Here is an 18,022-nt window from a genome sequence, read left to right as displayed (position 1 = left end):
CATTAATAAAACTCTTATGGTCACTGCTTGGACCATATGGAGAGACAGATGTAAATTTTTTTTTCAAAATAAGAATCTTAATAGGGAGTTGTCAATTACTGTGATCAACAAGCTTACTGTTGTAGATGTGCATAGTTCAACTAGTAATCATGGTCCTTTGCAGGTTCAGAAATGGAAGCCACCAGATGATGGTTTTCTAAAAATTAATGTGGATGCTTGTTTTCAACAGCTTAATTCACAAGGTGGCATTGGACTAATTTCTAGAGATTTTGCAGGTAACTGTAATGGAGTCCAAGGGGAATACTTTGATGGAGGAATAAGTGAAGGCATAGAATCGGAGGAGTTGGAATGCAAAGCCATGCTTGCAGCTGTTAACTTTGCAAACAACAAAAACTTTAGGAAAGTTATTTTTGAGAGTGATAGTGAGGTTGTAACAAAATCAATCAAAGAGCAAACTACTCATGTTCATTGGTTGAATCAACATTTTATTTTGGATATTAAGTTTCTACTAGGAAAACTAGAAAATTTGAAGTGTGTCTCAGTTAAAAGAGATGCAAATGGAGTTGGTGATAAACTAGCTAAAAGGAATGGGTGAACCAGGATAACAATGTAATAGTTTAATAATCAATACAATTCATTTTGCATAAAAAAAGAGTCAAAATCAATAAGAAAAGACGACATTCAACACTGAAATACATAGTCCATACATCATTCAAATGACTGCTCTAATATGAATGATGTATGGACTATGTATTTCAGTGTTGAATGATGTATGGACTATTATTTCAGTGTTGAATCCCGTCTTTTCTTATCGAACAAAGTAAACAATATTTCCCAATTAAACAAAGTAAAAAATAGTATCCCAATTAAACAAAATTGATTTACATCATAACCTCTGAAAACATAACTCTTAAAGCATATCTAAAAGCAAGCTCCCCATTTCCTTTCCCTTTCCACTGAATAAAGTTGCTCTATTACACGCCTTCTTCCACAAATGCCACGAAATTGCATAAATAATTTTCCACCAGATTTCTCTACACCTTTCTCTTAAGTTATTTAATTCTATGGCCTGGAAACAATTCAAGATATCACCAGGGCGTACCAAATCAACCTACAAAGCCTTTAAAAAATATCCCAACACCTTAAAACCGTAGTTACAATGTAAAAACATATGATTTGCAATATTTCATCATTTTTGCAGAATAAACACAAGTAATTTCCTTATGTTAAGCATGCTTGAAGTAGGTAGAGACTTATGAAAAAAATTCTCGTAACATAAATTTCACCTTTGGTGGTACTCCTTTTCTCCACAAGAACCTCTCATAGTTACAACTTCACCTCCTTTCAACTAGATCTTATAGCATTTTCTAATAGAAAAGCTTTCAGAAATGTGAAAGAAGGTCTCATTCTAATTATTCATCTGTTAATAAGTTTCTCCAAGTTTGATATACTAACCTCCCATCCTCAACCAAAGAATAAATACAAGCTTGTTTTTGCCTATAACTTTGAAAATTGTCGGAATTTCTCTTGCCGGAATCTTATCGCTTTGCTACAATCAACTTGAAATATTCTTAAATAAAAGTTGAAGAGTTAAGGATATTCATCCACATTCATTTTCCTTGTAGCTTATTATCATCATCAGGGATTGATATTTGTTTTCACTTTTTAAACTTCGGTTGCACCACATTTCTCTGTAGTGCATTCATCTTAGTATATCTCTAGATCCATTTAACTTTCAAAACTCTGGTTGAACAACTCAGATTTTTGACACTCATTCCTACCATTTTCTTAGGATTGCAAGTCTTGCTTCATTATACCATACACATCTTTTTCTTGTTCTCATTAGAGTCCCATAAAAGGTTTCTCATCAGCCTAGTAAGTTTCAATTCAACACTTGCAGACATAAAAATAAGTTCCAACTCCTCTGCCTTAGATAAAAATTTATTTTTCCATGTTTCCAATCACTCCCATTCTCTTAATTACCTAATACCGCACAATAATTCTTGAAGTAACTCATAATGGTAGCCCCAAATATTTGGTAGGCAAGTAATCTCTTTGCATCCCAGCTCCAGAGCTAAGTACTTAAATCATTCCATCTGCACCCACACTGATCACACAACTTTTTTCGAACTTCAAAATTTAATCCCAGTAAGCATCTCAAATGAAGTAAGAAAAATTAAGAGCCTTCTAATATCCTCAAAATTTGCATTAAGAAACAACAAAGTATCATCTGAAAATTGCAGATGAGAAACAGTAATGTTATTTTTCATCACTTCGAAACCATGTAACTGATCTCTATCCACCGCATTAGTCACTAGGTTTGAAAACACTTTAATAAACTACAAAAACAAGAAGGGACACAGAGAATCCTCTTGTCTTAAGAACTTTAGAAACCTTAAATTTCTCAGTTGAAGTTGCATTTACCAAAACATGAATATGAGTTGAAGATATACACCATTGAATCCATGATATCCACTTTTTTTTCTCCCAAATTTCTATTTTTGTAAATTTGACGATCTCAATCAAGTCTCAGTAATAAAATTTAACTATATTTGGGACTATCACATGTAGATGACAAAATGTAGCATCTATCGGATATTGAGAGTTGTACAAGTCTTACGAGATAGAGTGCTGACAGAGAACCTATGTCGAGGTCGAAAATGATTCTTTAGCACGTGAAAGACTTAAAGGACATCATATTCTCATAATCACGACCTGAAGACGAAGACTAAACCACATGCACGATCTGAGTTCTGGAGCCAGCTAGAAGCCAAGACCAAGAGCTCACGACCTGGAGTAAGAGCCACATGACAAGGAAAGAAACCCAGGCCGAGGAGGTAATTTGATAAGGAAGTAAAGTTTGAGTGGATACTGTCATCATCTCCAGCTAGATTAAGACGGTTTAGAATTAGGCATATTATCTGCGTGATAGCTACGCTAGTATAAATAGCCAGAAAGACTATGCTTGTAAATCAAGTATAGCGTACACAACTTTGACTGATCAATAAGAAATAATTTTCAGTGATTCTCTCTCTTGATACCTTCTAGACTGACAATACGACTTACTGATAAGATAACCATAATTTCTTAATCTGTGCGAATCAAGATAATCACCTATAAAAATACCATAATTGATCAGATTTGGTGATCAACTAAACGAATCAATCAAATCATATCTCTATGTAGGTATGTATACGAATCCTCTACTCCCAAGACACGAAATATGCATCTTCATTGTATATATATATGACACGATGAAATTTTAGAAGTTAGGGCGAATAGTGTAATTTTGAGAACAATAATGCACAAACATATAACATATATTTAGCAACAACGTTTTTGCACTTACCAAAAAAATCCTATGAGAAATCCCTCGAATTTAATTTGTGGCATCAACATTAATCTCCCACGAAAGCCATGGGATGTGGATCATTTAGCAATTGTAAAAGAATAGTGTGTTGCTGTCTGGCTTCATAATCTAGTGTCAACTATATTTCTGCTAAGAGGTAAAACAAGGAAATTTGGTGCATTAAATTGTTTGTAATTGTTACGTTACTTGGAAACAACAAAATCAAATTACTTTTGGTAGAAGATAGAAATACAGGGAATAAATCATTCAGAGTGTAGATTCCACCATACCTTATCGGGACTCTTTTAGATGTTTTTAGTAAAGTTTCAATATATCATATTCTTTCAATTGAAAATCCTTTATTAAACACCGTTTGGTGCTTATTTGTATCTTTTGAAATTCTCTTTAAATATATTAGTCTTTCCTTTTGTAAATAAAAAAGACTAAGTAACTAAATTTTAACCAGAATGTTCGTGTTGAATTTTTAAATTTTCTATATTTGCACATTTATTTTTTTGGGTGTGTACATCCGGCCGCGGGTGGTATTTTACTTTGTATCATTTTTTACGATTAATGCAATCCTTGTTATTTATCAAAAGATTTATTTTATTTTTAATATATTGGTTGCATGGTTATCATGTGAACCTACCAAAGCTGTTCTTGAGTCTATAAGGTCTCTATCCAAATTAGATCATATAAAACCTAGTATACGGTAAAAATAAAATCCTTAATAATTACGTAACAACAAGATAACTACACTATTTTGTTGTCTACTGAAAAGAACAAAAATATAACAAGAAAAACTCAAAAAATATAAAATAGCCAAGGGTTATATTTTAATCATAATTTGTCTTGGTTTTTCATTTTCAAGAGTCATATTTCGAATTAAAATTTTGTGGTCAATTTCAATGCACGAGAATAATAAATTTTACGATTTAAATATGGCATATAAAATGAATGTTATAATATAAATCAACAAGCAAGAAATGGCTATGTGGATTAGATATTAGCATAGCAACTTAAAGACTTGACTTTGAGTAAATATTAATTGGGTAATTTATTAAAAAGATATTTCTGATTTAATATTGTGGCTAAAACTTATAGCTTCGTGGTTGAGTATATCCACGTATAACCTATAATTTATCTGTTCAAAAAATCCTAGTTAAACATTTTTATTAAATAAGGAAAACACATAACTCATGGATGCCTAGGAAGAATGGTCATAGGTATATCTTCATCTTGACATCCTAATTGTTATGGTTCCACAACATCAAATAGAACGATTGTGAAGAAGAGCCTTTCTATCAAATTATTCGTCACTTCATTCTTTAACTGCTCTGGGAAAGAGACTCGCCTTCTCAAAATCAGGAAATCAACGGTTGGATTTACCAACCAAGAAAGAATGGGAAAATGATTCACTGGAAATCAAGAGATGAAAACTGTATGCACGTATTACACGTACTAAACAAATTTATTTAATAAAATTAAATCAAAAGATGATGCTTATCTACTATGTCAATTTGGAGTCATAATCGTATTGCAGAAAATGGTTTGATCATTGCTAAGACAAATGTGAGTTCATGATTTGAAATTGCGTACAAAATGAAAACATATATCTAAATTTTTTTGCTTTAATCAAAGTCAAATGCTTGGTAAAGTTAATCAATATATGATTAGTTAATGATGAAATTTGAGTCTCAGGCGGATCAAGCATACCTAGGCTTCCAAATTTTTAACTAATTATAAACGAATCTCAAGAAAGTTTTTAGAGTACCCCAATTCGTCAGGTAGGTTTTGCCGATTGGATTATAAGTAATGGTTTGTCCTTTCCTAACATCGAGGCCTTTTAAGCACAATTGGCCCTAGAGTTGGCAAAACGCTCGACAGTTAAGTGTGTTTGTGGGAGTAACCCAAGGATGGGTGACTTCCAAGGAAGCTTTTGCTGGATACCACAGCAGTACCTATTGAATACCCCACACCGCCAGATGACCGCAATGACTAAATGGGGAAAATATTGGTGGATGATCGGGTCATTACAAATAGTATTAAAGACGAATACATGCCATATGTTGAGGGTGAGAGTGTATGTTGGATGGGTTGGGTCAGGTACTGGTCTCATGAGTAGTATGAAGCGCCGAAGATATGGGCCTAACTATAATATGGAGCCGAGGATCCCAATTTAAGATGATATTGTAATACCCTGATTTGACAAGTAGAGTTCACCGACTGTAAAACATGTAATTATTTTTCCTTTTCTAACACCGAGCCCTTTTCAGCACAATTGACTCCAGAGTTGGCAAAAAGATCTGCAGTTAAGTGTACTCGGTCGGGAGTAATACAGAGACGGGTGACCTCTCGGGAAGCTGTTGTTGGGTACCGCACCAGTGCTCGTCGAAAATCCACACTTCCATATGACTGCACTGATTATATGGGGATAATATCGGTGAAGGGTCATGTCATTACAGTTTTTCAGGCGAACATCGCCTGGTACCCCATTGTTGATGCTGAAAGGAAAATATCGCCTGTAATACATAATGTATGGTAAAATACGGTTCTTACCATATTTTTTTTTGTACATAAATATATACTCCCCCGTTCTACTTTAGACGATGATCTATGTTTTCTTTTTATGTTCCAAAATAGATGAAGGTTCAGATATTTTTCCCAAATTTTCACTAATTTACCCCATCACATCGTAACATTAATTCTCTTTGTAATCAACAATAGATAATTATTTACCCCAATTCAACACTTACATATATTCCATGGAGTGAATATTTAGTTTATCCTCAATAGAATTATAAAGGGATTAGAAATTTACACTAGAACTTAGGAACAAAGAAGCAGGAGGTTTAAACTTTCAGGAAGGTGTTAATAAGGTTAGAATTGAATTTTCTTTTTTTTTAACTCTCTTTGATGTTTTTTAATCTGCGTGAAAAATTCGAGACCATCATCTAAATTGGAACGGAAGGAGTAAAACTAAAGAGTGCGCAATGTTATTTATTGACGAGTATCAGAGTTATTCCTTCCTTCAAAACTCTGGGCCCTAAGTCTATTAGAGTTTAATAATTGAAAAAGAAAATTAGAAGGATAACCAATGTAATTGCACTAGGTATTTGCATCAGTTGGTTTTACCAATGCAAAAGCTGTCTGATTAGCACTTTTAAAACAAAAAGTGATATTAATTTCTTTATGAGCTATTCAAGTAGTTTTTATATGCATTTTGATATTTTATATCTGGTTTGTGGCGCTCCAATAAAGTCGATATGGTTTTCTAATAGCGGTTGTGATAAATCCACTGCAGGTTCTTTCAATATCCTATGTTTTTGCCACGTGAATTTGTCCAGTATATTGCTTATAAGATGGCCGATCTTTCATCTCATGGAGACTTCGAGCCTTGCAAGTATGAACCTGACTTCCTTGCAATAACCAAAAGAGCAATAATCCTAGTACGAGCATTTTTCTTTATTTTCACAACTACACGTTGGTTTTGATGTTTTCAAGGGAACGGAAATTCCAGCATCTGGTTGCAGATGTTGATGTATATCCAGTTGGTTGAAGATGAGTCTCAATTTGCTCCATATTCACCATTTATTCTTCAGATGATTGAACGTACGTGCTCTTTGAATTTTGGCTAGTATTTTTGAACAGTTTGCCCCATCTGGATTTCCAGATGTGTCAAACTATTCCCGCACATTTTGAGTTCCATCATTTTTCATCATTTTATCATGCAGGGCTAGTATACCAGTCTAAGATCCATAACTTAATAGTATACATATATAATAAAAATAGAGAAAAACTAAACACTCCGTGGAAAATCTCAAAGGAAGACGAGATGTTCCAGAATTTCATTGTGTTGAGAATAGAGAGATTAGATACTTGGGGTAATTGTGTGTTAAGCAAATTTACTAGCTGTAGGTACCACGCCATGTATGCATTTAAATATGAACAGTTTGATCTTAGGTATTGTATGGAAATTTCATATGTTATCCCAAGACGATATTTTTGATAGCTCAATTCCCTAAAAGACACTATATAGGGAGCTGGTGCTAAATTTTCCATTGATCGAAAGACTTCATATAGGCATGTCCGGTCTATTTTTTTTATTGTTGACTAAAGATATTCCATGAACAATGGATTTTCCAAAATAGAGTTCAAGAAACTTAGATTCCAACGTCCATCAATAATGATTACATCTTTCACCAAGGTTTCAAGAAAAAAAAGAAACCCGAAATAGTCCTTCTAAAGATGTTACTCCTTCAGCTTCCTATTATCCCATATGTGAACAAACACCATTTTTTAACCTGGTTTCAAAGCCCAATACTCTGCGCTTGTAATATTGGTAGCTAGCAGATGTTTCTTTTTTTATAAGAAAAGTGAAAATACAAAGAAAAATTACACATAGTGTTGATACTGTTGATGTGTATCCAATCCAAATTCAACACATCAAATATACTATCAGGAGGATAATAGCCAATCTGAACAGGTTGCAGTTGCATTAGTTTTATGGGCTATGAAATGAGATGTTTACACTTTGAGAAATATTCGCCTTACAAAGCTATGGCGCATGGGGATTTAAGGTCCGTAAGTAAGTTTCATGACGTTTTGTGTAAGTTTTTTGTTATATATTTTTCAAAACTTATATGAAGAAACCGTAACATCAATCATCGTGATGTCGTCGGGTTGTCTCATAGTTTTCACACAATTTCAGAATCTGTTAGTGAATACTCTTTGATCATGCAAATGTGGCACGACAAAAAAAGTGGTGAAGGTCAACCGGATGTGGAACGAAGATGTCGGGAAGAGTGGCAAATATCCCACAAAACTGGTTTTCAATATGAATCTTGTTTCACCATTCTGAAGGTGCATAAAATTTTTAATCCCTACTTGTTGGAAGGTAATCAAGTGCCTTGAAGATCATCACATGGTCCAATCTCGTAGGGTTTTCAGAATGGTGGGCCTCCTTCCTCACCTGAAGGAAATGGATCTACATATGTTGGGTCTCCAAGTAGTCATGAACAACACAACTCCAATCTAAACATTAACACCAACATCAAGAGAATAAGATGATGGGTCAGAAGGATGGAAAGCAGTGAGAGACGCATCCCAAAGAGCAGTAACAGAAGGAGGTTCAAATGAGTTCAACTATACTGAGCACAAGGTATTCGAGCTGAAGGTAGAACAAGAAAGAAGCAGGGACCGTGGCATGGTGATAAGGCAACACCGAAAAAGTCATCTTTCGCGAGAACAACACTATAGGGTTTTTAAGATAAACAAGCTACTTTCCTTGAATACTTCAACAATGAATGCACGAACTTGGTGTATGGACTAGGAAAATGGATATGGAGGAACAACAAGTACCTGAAAAACATTAGAATGTGGAAGACGAAGCCAATGCCGATGATGCCTCGGAAGAGGACGAAAATGAATACCGTCTTGATTAAATGTAATTTATTTTAATTCTTATTTAGTAGTTAAATTTAATTTAAATATAATAGTTTAGTTAAAACTACTTTTAATATAATTACCTTAATTTTAAGTTTAAGTTTATTAAAGATTATTACATATAATTAAAATAAAATACGTTACATTGAAAACCAAACAATATCAAATTCAACAACATCACATATAATTAAAATAAAATAAAAACATCAAATTCAAAAACAACATCTATCTGCATGGGCCTCGACCTCGTCCCCGCGCATCGTCTCTTGATCCTTTTAAAACCCAAAGGTGCTTAGTTAAATCTTGTCTTAGTTGTCCATAAAGTCCTCGGTTTTGGATTCTCTCAATGGATAGTCTATATTATCCTTCCGGACGACCATGTTGCACCACAAGCTTCAGCCTCAAATCTTCATTTGGAAAACTAGTCCAGGTTGGGTCACGTGGTTTCCTCAATGACCATGTTATCCAGAATGATGCAAGTTAGTATAATTTTGTTCATTTTTTGAAGACCAAAAAAGCATGTCGGACCAGCTATGGTGCCGAACTTCTTTTTCAGTATGTCAAAAGCGCGTTCAACATCCTTCCTGCATTTCATTTGTTGGGTGTTAAAGTACTTCATATCATTCGCAGTCATCGGTCCAAAACCTGTCTGACTATAAGCTTGAACCGTAGTTGATCATTCTGGATAGATTTCACCTGCTAGATAATAACTCTGAGTGTATTCATGATGTGTTCATGGTAAAATTACAGTGCGGCGCGATCTCATGCTTAAGATCTTCGAACAATGGTGACTTATACGAAACGTTGAGATCGTTATTTGAACCAGGAAGTCCAAAAAAGAGCATGCCAAAACCTACAATCATAAGTAGCCGAAGCTTCCAAAATTACAGTTTGTTTTTTATAATGACCCTTATATTGACCTGCCCATTCAACCGGACACGCATGCCACGTCCAGTGCATGCAGTCAAGACTACCTAGCATTCCTGGAAAACGTCTCGCGGTGTTTTCGGCAGTGATTATTTGAACATCTTTCTGAGTAGGCTTTATTAAAAAAAAGTTAGACCAAAATGCTCGATTATTGTTTCACAAAACAATTTGAGATACCTGTTTTTCCAATACGGATGTAATCATCTGTGGAATCTGTTGGTATGCCATAACATAGTATACAGAGGGCGCAATGACCTTTTGTTCGTGGCTAAATCCTCGTACATGTTGTGCATCATACTGATAATTAAATAAAAGTTGTACCTGACAAAGATCGACAATAATCCTTCGCGTCAAGTTGCGGCGCACGCGGAATCAATGTTGAAAATCATCATAGGAATAGACACATCCATGATAAAAATATTCATGCATCATCTTGACGTGGTAAAAATGTCGATCTCACCACGTCCATCTTCTGATCATAACTTCATATAGCTCTAAAGGCTTTGGTATTACCCTCATTGTAATTGCAACATAAAATTTTGCCTCCTTCTATCTTGAATTGTGTATTCATCCAAGATTGTTGTGAATTTCTAAGATCAAACTCGAGTAATATTTATAGGGATAGAAACTAGACATCCAGATAACCATTTAAAATTAGCCATTTCCGATCTTATTAAATCCGCCAGCGGTTTCCTTTAGCCCGCCAGCAGGCCTTGTTCGTCCGCCAGCTGTTTATGGGGGTCCGAACGTCTAATCATACCCACCCACTGTTTTCCCATATTGTAAAATCACATTTGCGCATCCACCTTGCCAAAAAAATACTAATTAGGCCGACCGAGCGAAACGAGGGAGGACTCTGTATATGGTGACTTTGTGTCAAATGGGACATGATTTTTTTTTTTCCAATTTGACAAAAACGATTCGATTTGGTGTCATATCCCCGAAATTTCCAAATTGTCCCTCCCTTTAATTCCAATTACTATAACTCCTAATGTATCCTATTTTTTCAGGGGTATAATGAGTATCCAAACTTTAATATAACATATATAAAACTCAGTGCCTTGAAATTTTACAAATTTTATCTCGTTGGAATGGTATTAAAAAACTCTACGCAATGAGTACAAACAACAATATCAAATTTAGAGTTTTTACGAAAAATTTGTAGGTGTTTATCATTTTAGGCACAATTTTCGAGAATTAAATGTACATCCATTATGTGAACCACCAAAAAGGTTATGTAGCCATATTTTGGTTTATGCATAACTTATGTTCCTTTGCAACTAAAAAACCATATACTCCTCTGTTTTAAGAAAAGTGATACTTTCAGTTTAGGCACAATTTTCGAAAATTGAATGCATAGCCATTATGCAGCCATTTATTGATCTATGCATCGGCTAATTTTTCGTTTCAGGAAAAATGATTTTTTTCACCATGTGTCAGGAAAAATGATACTTTCATGTCGTGTCAGGAAAAATGATATTTTCATGCTGTGTCAGAAAAAATGATATTTTCACGCCGTGTCAGAAAAAATGATATTTTCACGCCATATCAGAAAAATGATATTTTCCTTCATATTAGGAAATATGATACTTTCGCGACGTGTCACGAAAAATGATATTTTTACGCCGTGTCAAAAAAAATGATACTTTCACGCCGATTTTTTCGGTCGACCGTCCCACCGTGATAGCGGTCATCTAGTTTATTTTGTTGATTGTCATAGAAATCGCCCTCAGCAACGTTGCGAAATTAAATAAAGACTGAATTTTGGTTCCATTTTAATTTGCTGCATAACAGGACCAGAACAGTTCCATACGAAAAGGACGAGGGCTGAGGAGAAATAGGTCCCGCGGAACTACTTAGTTGTTACTTGACACGTTGGATTCAACTAGACTGAAAAGCGAATAACAAGATGTCAAACCAAAACAGCGATTTGAAAACGCAAAAACTGTGTATAAATTAAAGTACTACTGTGAAGCATGATATTTTAAGAGCTCAATCATGGTATAACTATCTATTCATTCATCAAAGTTACCCCGGTTTACCCTTCCCTTCTTTCGTTCGTTTCTTTGTAAAACAAAAGCCGCTGCACAAGAACAGGTGCCTTCAAACTTTCAACTAGAACAAGGTCAAAAGACAAAGCTTTAATGGCGCCAACAAAGGAGTTGAATTGAACAAAGAGTATTTTCATGGATACGACTTGTATATTTTTATAAAAAAAAAGAACTCCTCTTTGTTGACGTAGTTTTTACATTTTTTATTTTCTTTTAATAAAAAAGAAAAGAAAAGAAAAGTGTAAGGAGATAGTAATAATAACTCTGTTCTGTTCTGGTCTACCATAATTTATCTTCCTCCCTCCACTTACTTGTCTCTCTCTCTCTCTTTGCTTCTATAAAGTTCTCTTGGTTTTCGTGTATTAATAAATTTTCTCTCATCTCTTTAAAGTTGTGTTGGTTAAGAGTTGTGTTCATTTTTTTTCTTAAAACCCTTAACACTTCAGTTTCACAGGATCTCTATTTTTGGAGATTCTTCAGCTTAACGTCCGTTTCTTTGTGTACTTACTGGGGGTTTAGTCAGTCATGAATGACAAGTAGACAATTATTGAAGAAGAAGAAGAAGCTGGAAATATATTTTTGATATTTTTGAAGATACAGAATATTACTGATGGCGAGTAAATGGAGAAAAGCCAAAATAGCACTCGGATTAAATCTTTGTGTTTATGTACCTAGAACAAGAGAAGAAGAAGAAGAAGTAGGATCTTCTACTTCTTCATCAATGGAAGTTACTAGAAGGTTTTCTAATGCTACGTCACTCTCTCCTTCGTATTCTTCGGGTAGTAGACACTCTGAATCTAGATTATTACCACCAACTACACCAACACCTTCGTCTTCTGGTCTTCGGTTAGGCAAATCTGGATACAGATCCTCAAAGGTTTGCCCCAAATATCTCATTTTCTTGTTTTTATCTACAAGTGTTTTGCACTAATTTATCTTTTTTTTTTTTTGAATAGGAACTAATTTATCTGCCCAAGTGTGTGTGATTTTTTAGCTTAGACTTTTGATTTTCTCCACATAGAATACATGGTAGAAGTAGCTGTTAGTAATTGTTTGCTCTACAGATTTTACCATGGTTTATACTTCTGCAAGAATGTCATTTTCCTTTGTTCTTCTAGATACATATTTGAATAGTCAAAATAGAGGTATATCAATACCCGATTTTATGGATTGTTGCTTCAATTATTTTATTTGAATTATGGGTTATATACTAAAGATAACATACACCAGAATGGGAGGTTCTTGTTTTGTTCTCTTATTGATTGATTTCTTTTCCTTTTAAAATTCTTTTTTATGATGTTTTTAAATTTTTTCTTTTGTTTTTTTCCTATGTGGGTTCTTCAGTTTTGGTGTTATATGCAAATTATATTTTTGGTTTTTGAAATTATATGAGAATAGGGATAGTGAGGTGCTTGTTATTTTTTATGACTTGTAGTTTTCACTCATCTTTAGCATTGTGGGGTTAAAGTGGAGTAGTTTCTTTTAAGGACCAGTGATGTATGGCTTGTTGTTAGAAAAGATTGAACAAATGGGTACACTTTCCTTTTAAACCTTACCCATTGAAGAGAAAGTTGTTTCTTTAGTCAGCACTACACTCTTCCATAGGTAAGTGATCTTCTTTTAACGAGAGTCCGTGGACCGTTAATAGCCATCTTTCCAGCAATTAAGCTTGATCGAAGGGAAAATAAAAGTCTGAAAAGAAAACCAATTTCAACCAGTAGGCTCATCAACCATCATCTGTCTCTGGCTTTTTGTAGATGGATTGTGGACAATTTTTATTTTGTTGTTTTTCTTGATAGCCTCGAAAGCCCTTCTTCATCAATAATGTTAGATTTGTCCTAATCATATTCATAAAATGGAATTCATACAAAAGTATGCTGTATGGTGGAGAGTTGCGTGTGGGGCCAACATAAAATGATCCAACGGCTGATATCTTGGACGACTGTGCTCATCTTCATGCATGTTAGCAAAATTTTGTATGAATGTCCTAGCTCGAGCTCAAAAGCTCACAACTTATTATGCGGTCATCCAGTCATCTCCTCTGTTTCTGAATTTTTTGAAGCACTTGTCCGGAAATTATATTGGTTCCCTTGAGGATATATGTTTGGTATAGTTTAACCAGTACTTGAAGAATATAGTGTACAGGTTCTAGTTGGAACTACTTAAGGAAAGTCTCATTAGTTATATTGGCTCAATGAATGATGAGACTGCCCTAGTTATCACACGATAAAATAGGTACCTTTAAGATTGATTTTCTTGGGTGGCTTTGGGGATTGAAACCATTTAAGAGCGGAGATTGGACTAGGGAAACATGTTTGCAGAAAATTAACAAATTAAGCCCTTGAATAGTTATTCATACAGCAAACCTGTCGAGCACCAACCAGGTTTCCAGTTAGGGTGTGTTCACGATCCAACTGCAGCTGCAACTATTGTATTGACATAAATACCTCTGAATATTGATGCATATCCACACTAGTTTTACGCTTATTTCATTCAAAATGAGATTGTTGGTACTTGTTAGTTTATATAGATTAGCTGCAGTTGAGTGGCTCTGGAATAGAGATGACTATTCTCTCGCGTCATGGATGTCCTATTATTTATCCGTTGGATAACGGATTCTATATTTTATTTTTAAAGTTCCAGTGATCTATATGTTATGCCTGAGGATTCTGACTTTCTCAACTGTTTTGTTTTTGAACTTGCAGAAGACCTGTGCTATATGTCTGGCCACCATGAAGCCTGGCCATGGTCATGCTCTTTTCACCGCAGAATGTTCACATACATTTCATTTTCATTGCATTGCATCAAACGTGAAGCATGGGAACCAAGTTTGCCCTGTTTGCAGAGCAAAATGGAAGGAAGTTCCATTCCAAGGACCTACAGCAGATCTCCCCAGTGGAAGTGGCAGAATTAACCCAGGAGACTGGCCTGGAGATGATGCTTGGATGACAGTATTACGGCGGCTCCCTCCTCATCGTGCAAATTCCAATCGGCAAATGGCTTCTGCTTTACAGGCACCTGAGCCGACTATCTTTAATGACGATGAAGCTTTAGACAACCAACAGCAATTGCAAGATAAAAATTTCCCTATAAGAGAAGTTGGAGATCAATATTCCGTTAGACCTCTAGAGATCAAAATGTACCCTGAGGTCTCAGCTGTTCAGCGGTCAACTACCCTACAGAATTTCACTGTATTAATCAATCTTAAAGCTCCTATCACAAAATCAAGAAATAATTTGAGCAGAAACCAGGCCAACTTTCCACCAGTCTCTCAAGCTTCTCGTGCTCCAGTTGATCTCGTAACTGTGCTCGATGTTAGTGGAAGCATGGCAGGCACTAAGATTGCATTGCTAAAACGTGCGATGGGTTTTGTGATACAGAATCTTGGTCCGTCAGATAGGTTGTCAGTTATTGCCTTCTCATCTACGGCACGTCGAATATTCCCTCTCCGTCGAATGACTGATTCTGGTAGACAACAGGCACTTCAAGCTGTTAACGCTCTAATATCAAATGGTGGAACTAACATTGCTGAAGCACTGAAGAAGGCTGCCAAAGTGATGGAAGAGCGCAGGGAAAAGAACCCTGTTGGCAGCATCATATTGTTGTCAGATGGGCAGGATACATATAGTGCCAGTGGTCCTGATAGGGGCCACTCTAGGCCCAACCACCAGTCTCGTCTCTCATTTTCTGCGCGCAACACTGGCAGCTCAGGGTTTCAGATTCCAGTGCATGCATTTGGTTTTGGTGCAGACCACGACGCAGCCTCAATGCACTCAATTTCAGAAAATTCTGGTGGTACCTTTTCTTTTATAGAGGCCGAGGGTGTGATCCAGGATGCTTTCGCTCAGTGTATAGGTGGGCTCCTTAGTGTGGTTGTGCAGGATCTAAGAGTGAGTATTGAGTGTGCATACCCTGGTATACATCTCAACCCCTTAAAAGCCGGAAGTTATGGAACCCGCCTGCTCAATCATGAACGAACAGGTATTATAGACGTTGGGGATCTGTATGCAGATGAAGAGAGAGATTTCCTGGTATCAGTCAATCTCCCCGCAGGTGATTGGAGCAGTGAGATGACATTGTTGAAAGTGCAGTGTGCCTATACGGATCCGGTTATTAAAGAAACCTTGAATTCCCAACCCAAAGAAGTAAGAATACAGAGACCTCAAACTGTGAAGGAGAGAGTGGTTTCAGTTGAAGTTGACAGACAGCAAAACCGTGTTCAAGCAGCAGAGGCTATGGCCAGTGCGAGCGCTGCAGCTGAAAAAGGTGATTTAACTAATGCAGTTTCTATTCTTGAGAACTGTCGGAGGGCTTTATCAGAGAGTATATCGGCAAGAGTAGGCGATCGACTCTGTGTTGCGTTAGATGCAGAGCTCAAAGAGATGCAGGAAAGAATGGCAACCAGGAGAATGTATGAAGTATCTGGCAGAGCATATGTTCTCTCAGGACTAAGTTCACATTCATGGCAAAGAGCAACAGCACGCGGCGACTCAACAGATAACGCAAGCTTAGTACATGCTTACCAGACACCGTCCATGGTTGACATGCTCACACGATCTCAAACTATGTTACTAGGTGGTTCATTACCTCAACCATCTGTGCGACCTGCAAAATCATTCCCCCTCCAACCTCAACCAAGGTAACCAAATAGTTTCGTTCTGAAACGATACAGATATTTAGTCCTCTTTTCTTTTCGTTCTTTTTTTCTCTTTTGGTGGGGGTAAATTGGGTGTGGAGATAAAAAGAAAGAGTTTTTGTTGGTGTCTCATGGTTGTTAAAATTACCTGGTTGTAAAAAATGAATAATAATGGAGGAAAAGAATGGGGGTAAAAACTGATTCTTAGAGATAATAAGGGTGGATCAAGAGTTCACAAGGTTGTGCTCTTGCTTTCTTGGTTTGATGTTGTTTTTTGGGGGTGTGGTGTACATAAATTTCTCTTTGAAGAGGAGAATAGTAAGAGGGGGTTTACAGTGGTAATGTACTTCTAAGCTTGTAATTGGGTAGTGGTGGTGCGGATGCATTGGGGGTTGCATTCTTCACTCATTTATATAAATATACATAATATATATGTTCTTGATTCTTTCACAGTTTCTTTTCACTTTTGATCTTTGGATTCTGTGTGTTGGTGATGGCTAGTTGGCTAACTCCTAAACAATACCACCGTAGAGGGGACCCAAAAGGCGCATATACCTATTTTGGTCTATGGTGCATGGAACGCATCAAAGTTACTAGTACAGTACGTTACCACTGTATCTAGTGTACCCATTTCTTTGTTTTGTGCTGGTCAACTTGGGGATTTGCTTGGAAAAATTAACAGAAATCAGATGCCCAGAGATTTGATAGCTGAATTTAGATGTCTGTTTCAAGATTTGTTCATTAAATGGGACTGCAGAGTATTATAGAACTAAAAAGAAAGTTGACAATGCACATAAACTAGTGCTTTTTCTAGATCACATCCAACAACAAATGGTTGTATTAGAGTGTTTCCGGTAAACTATTGGGTTATGGATTTGCTTAAGCATGGAAATAATTAAGGGAAATCTCAAGTTTTCTCCTGTGTTTGGATAATTTTTTTTGAAGTAAGACATTCCGAAGTGCCTGTTCTGTAGTCTCATTTGAAGTAATAATAAGGGAGAATCGGCTGCTTTTCTAATACTTCAATACACAAAAGAAGAGACACTGGGAACCTACAGCCCTATTCCGGGATCAGAAATTATTAAATTTCTTCACGTGGTTTGCTCAGTCAACCCGCGCTTCAAATAAAGAATGCATTTACTAAGGTGGCGCAATATTCACAAAGATCACGATCATGCGATTAATAAATTTGATTTAGAGACAATGGAATCATTTCTTGCCCCCACTGTTTTGTAAGTGACCCAGTATGAAGTTGGCTAACTATACTTGGTTGTCACTCGGAAATGGAATACTTTCAATGTTTGGGGATGGTAGCTAAATAGCGTTAGTACTGACTAAGTACTACTAACTAGTAGGGGTTAACACAAAAAGGTATCTTGATTGTAGTATCAATGCTAAGGTTGAGCAGTAACAAAAAGCAAAAAAAAAGAAAAGGTAAGCTTACTACTTTAATCTTGATATTGATGTCCTGTATACTGGGGTTCGATTTTCTTAATCCTTGGAATATATTTTGTTTCTTTCCTAATTTCATTCTTTTTATGATGCGATGATCAAAGGAATTTGTACATGGTAACCGAAGAATAGAAACAAGCCGTTAAAATTATCAAACACACA

The 18,022-nt window shown here is 35.9% G+C and overlaps 1 protein-coding gene across 1 annotated transcript; it reads left to right on the top strand.

Annotated features, from left to right (window-relative positions):
- Positions 1–11,730: 11,730 nt before the first annotated feature.
- LOC113298627 (E3 ubiquitin-protein ligase WAV3-like) lies at positions 11,731–16,860 on the top strand. The gene is made up of 2 exons (XM_026547417.1): positions 11,731–12,649; positions 14,478–16,860. The coding sequence occupies exons 1-2, from the start codon at positions 12,383–12,385 to the stop codon at positions 16,413–16,415; spliced, it is 2,205 nt and encodes a 734-aa protein (XP_026403202.1). The 5' UTR covers positions 11,731–12,382; the 3' UTR covers positions 16,416–16,860.
- The last annotated feature ends 1,162 nt before the right edge of the window (positions 16,861–18,022 follow it).

This window comes from Papaver somniferum, chromosome 7, assembly GCF_003573695.1.
Source record: "Papaver somniferum cultivar HN1 chromosome 7, ASM357369v1, whole genome shotgun sequence".
In the NCBI taxonomy this organism is placed as follows: Eukaryota; Viridiplantae; Streptophyta; class Magnoliopsida; order Ranunculales; family Papaveraceae; genus Papaver; species Papaver somniferum.
This window is presented reverse-complemented; position numbering and strand designations above follow the sequence as displayed.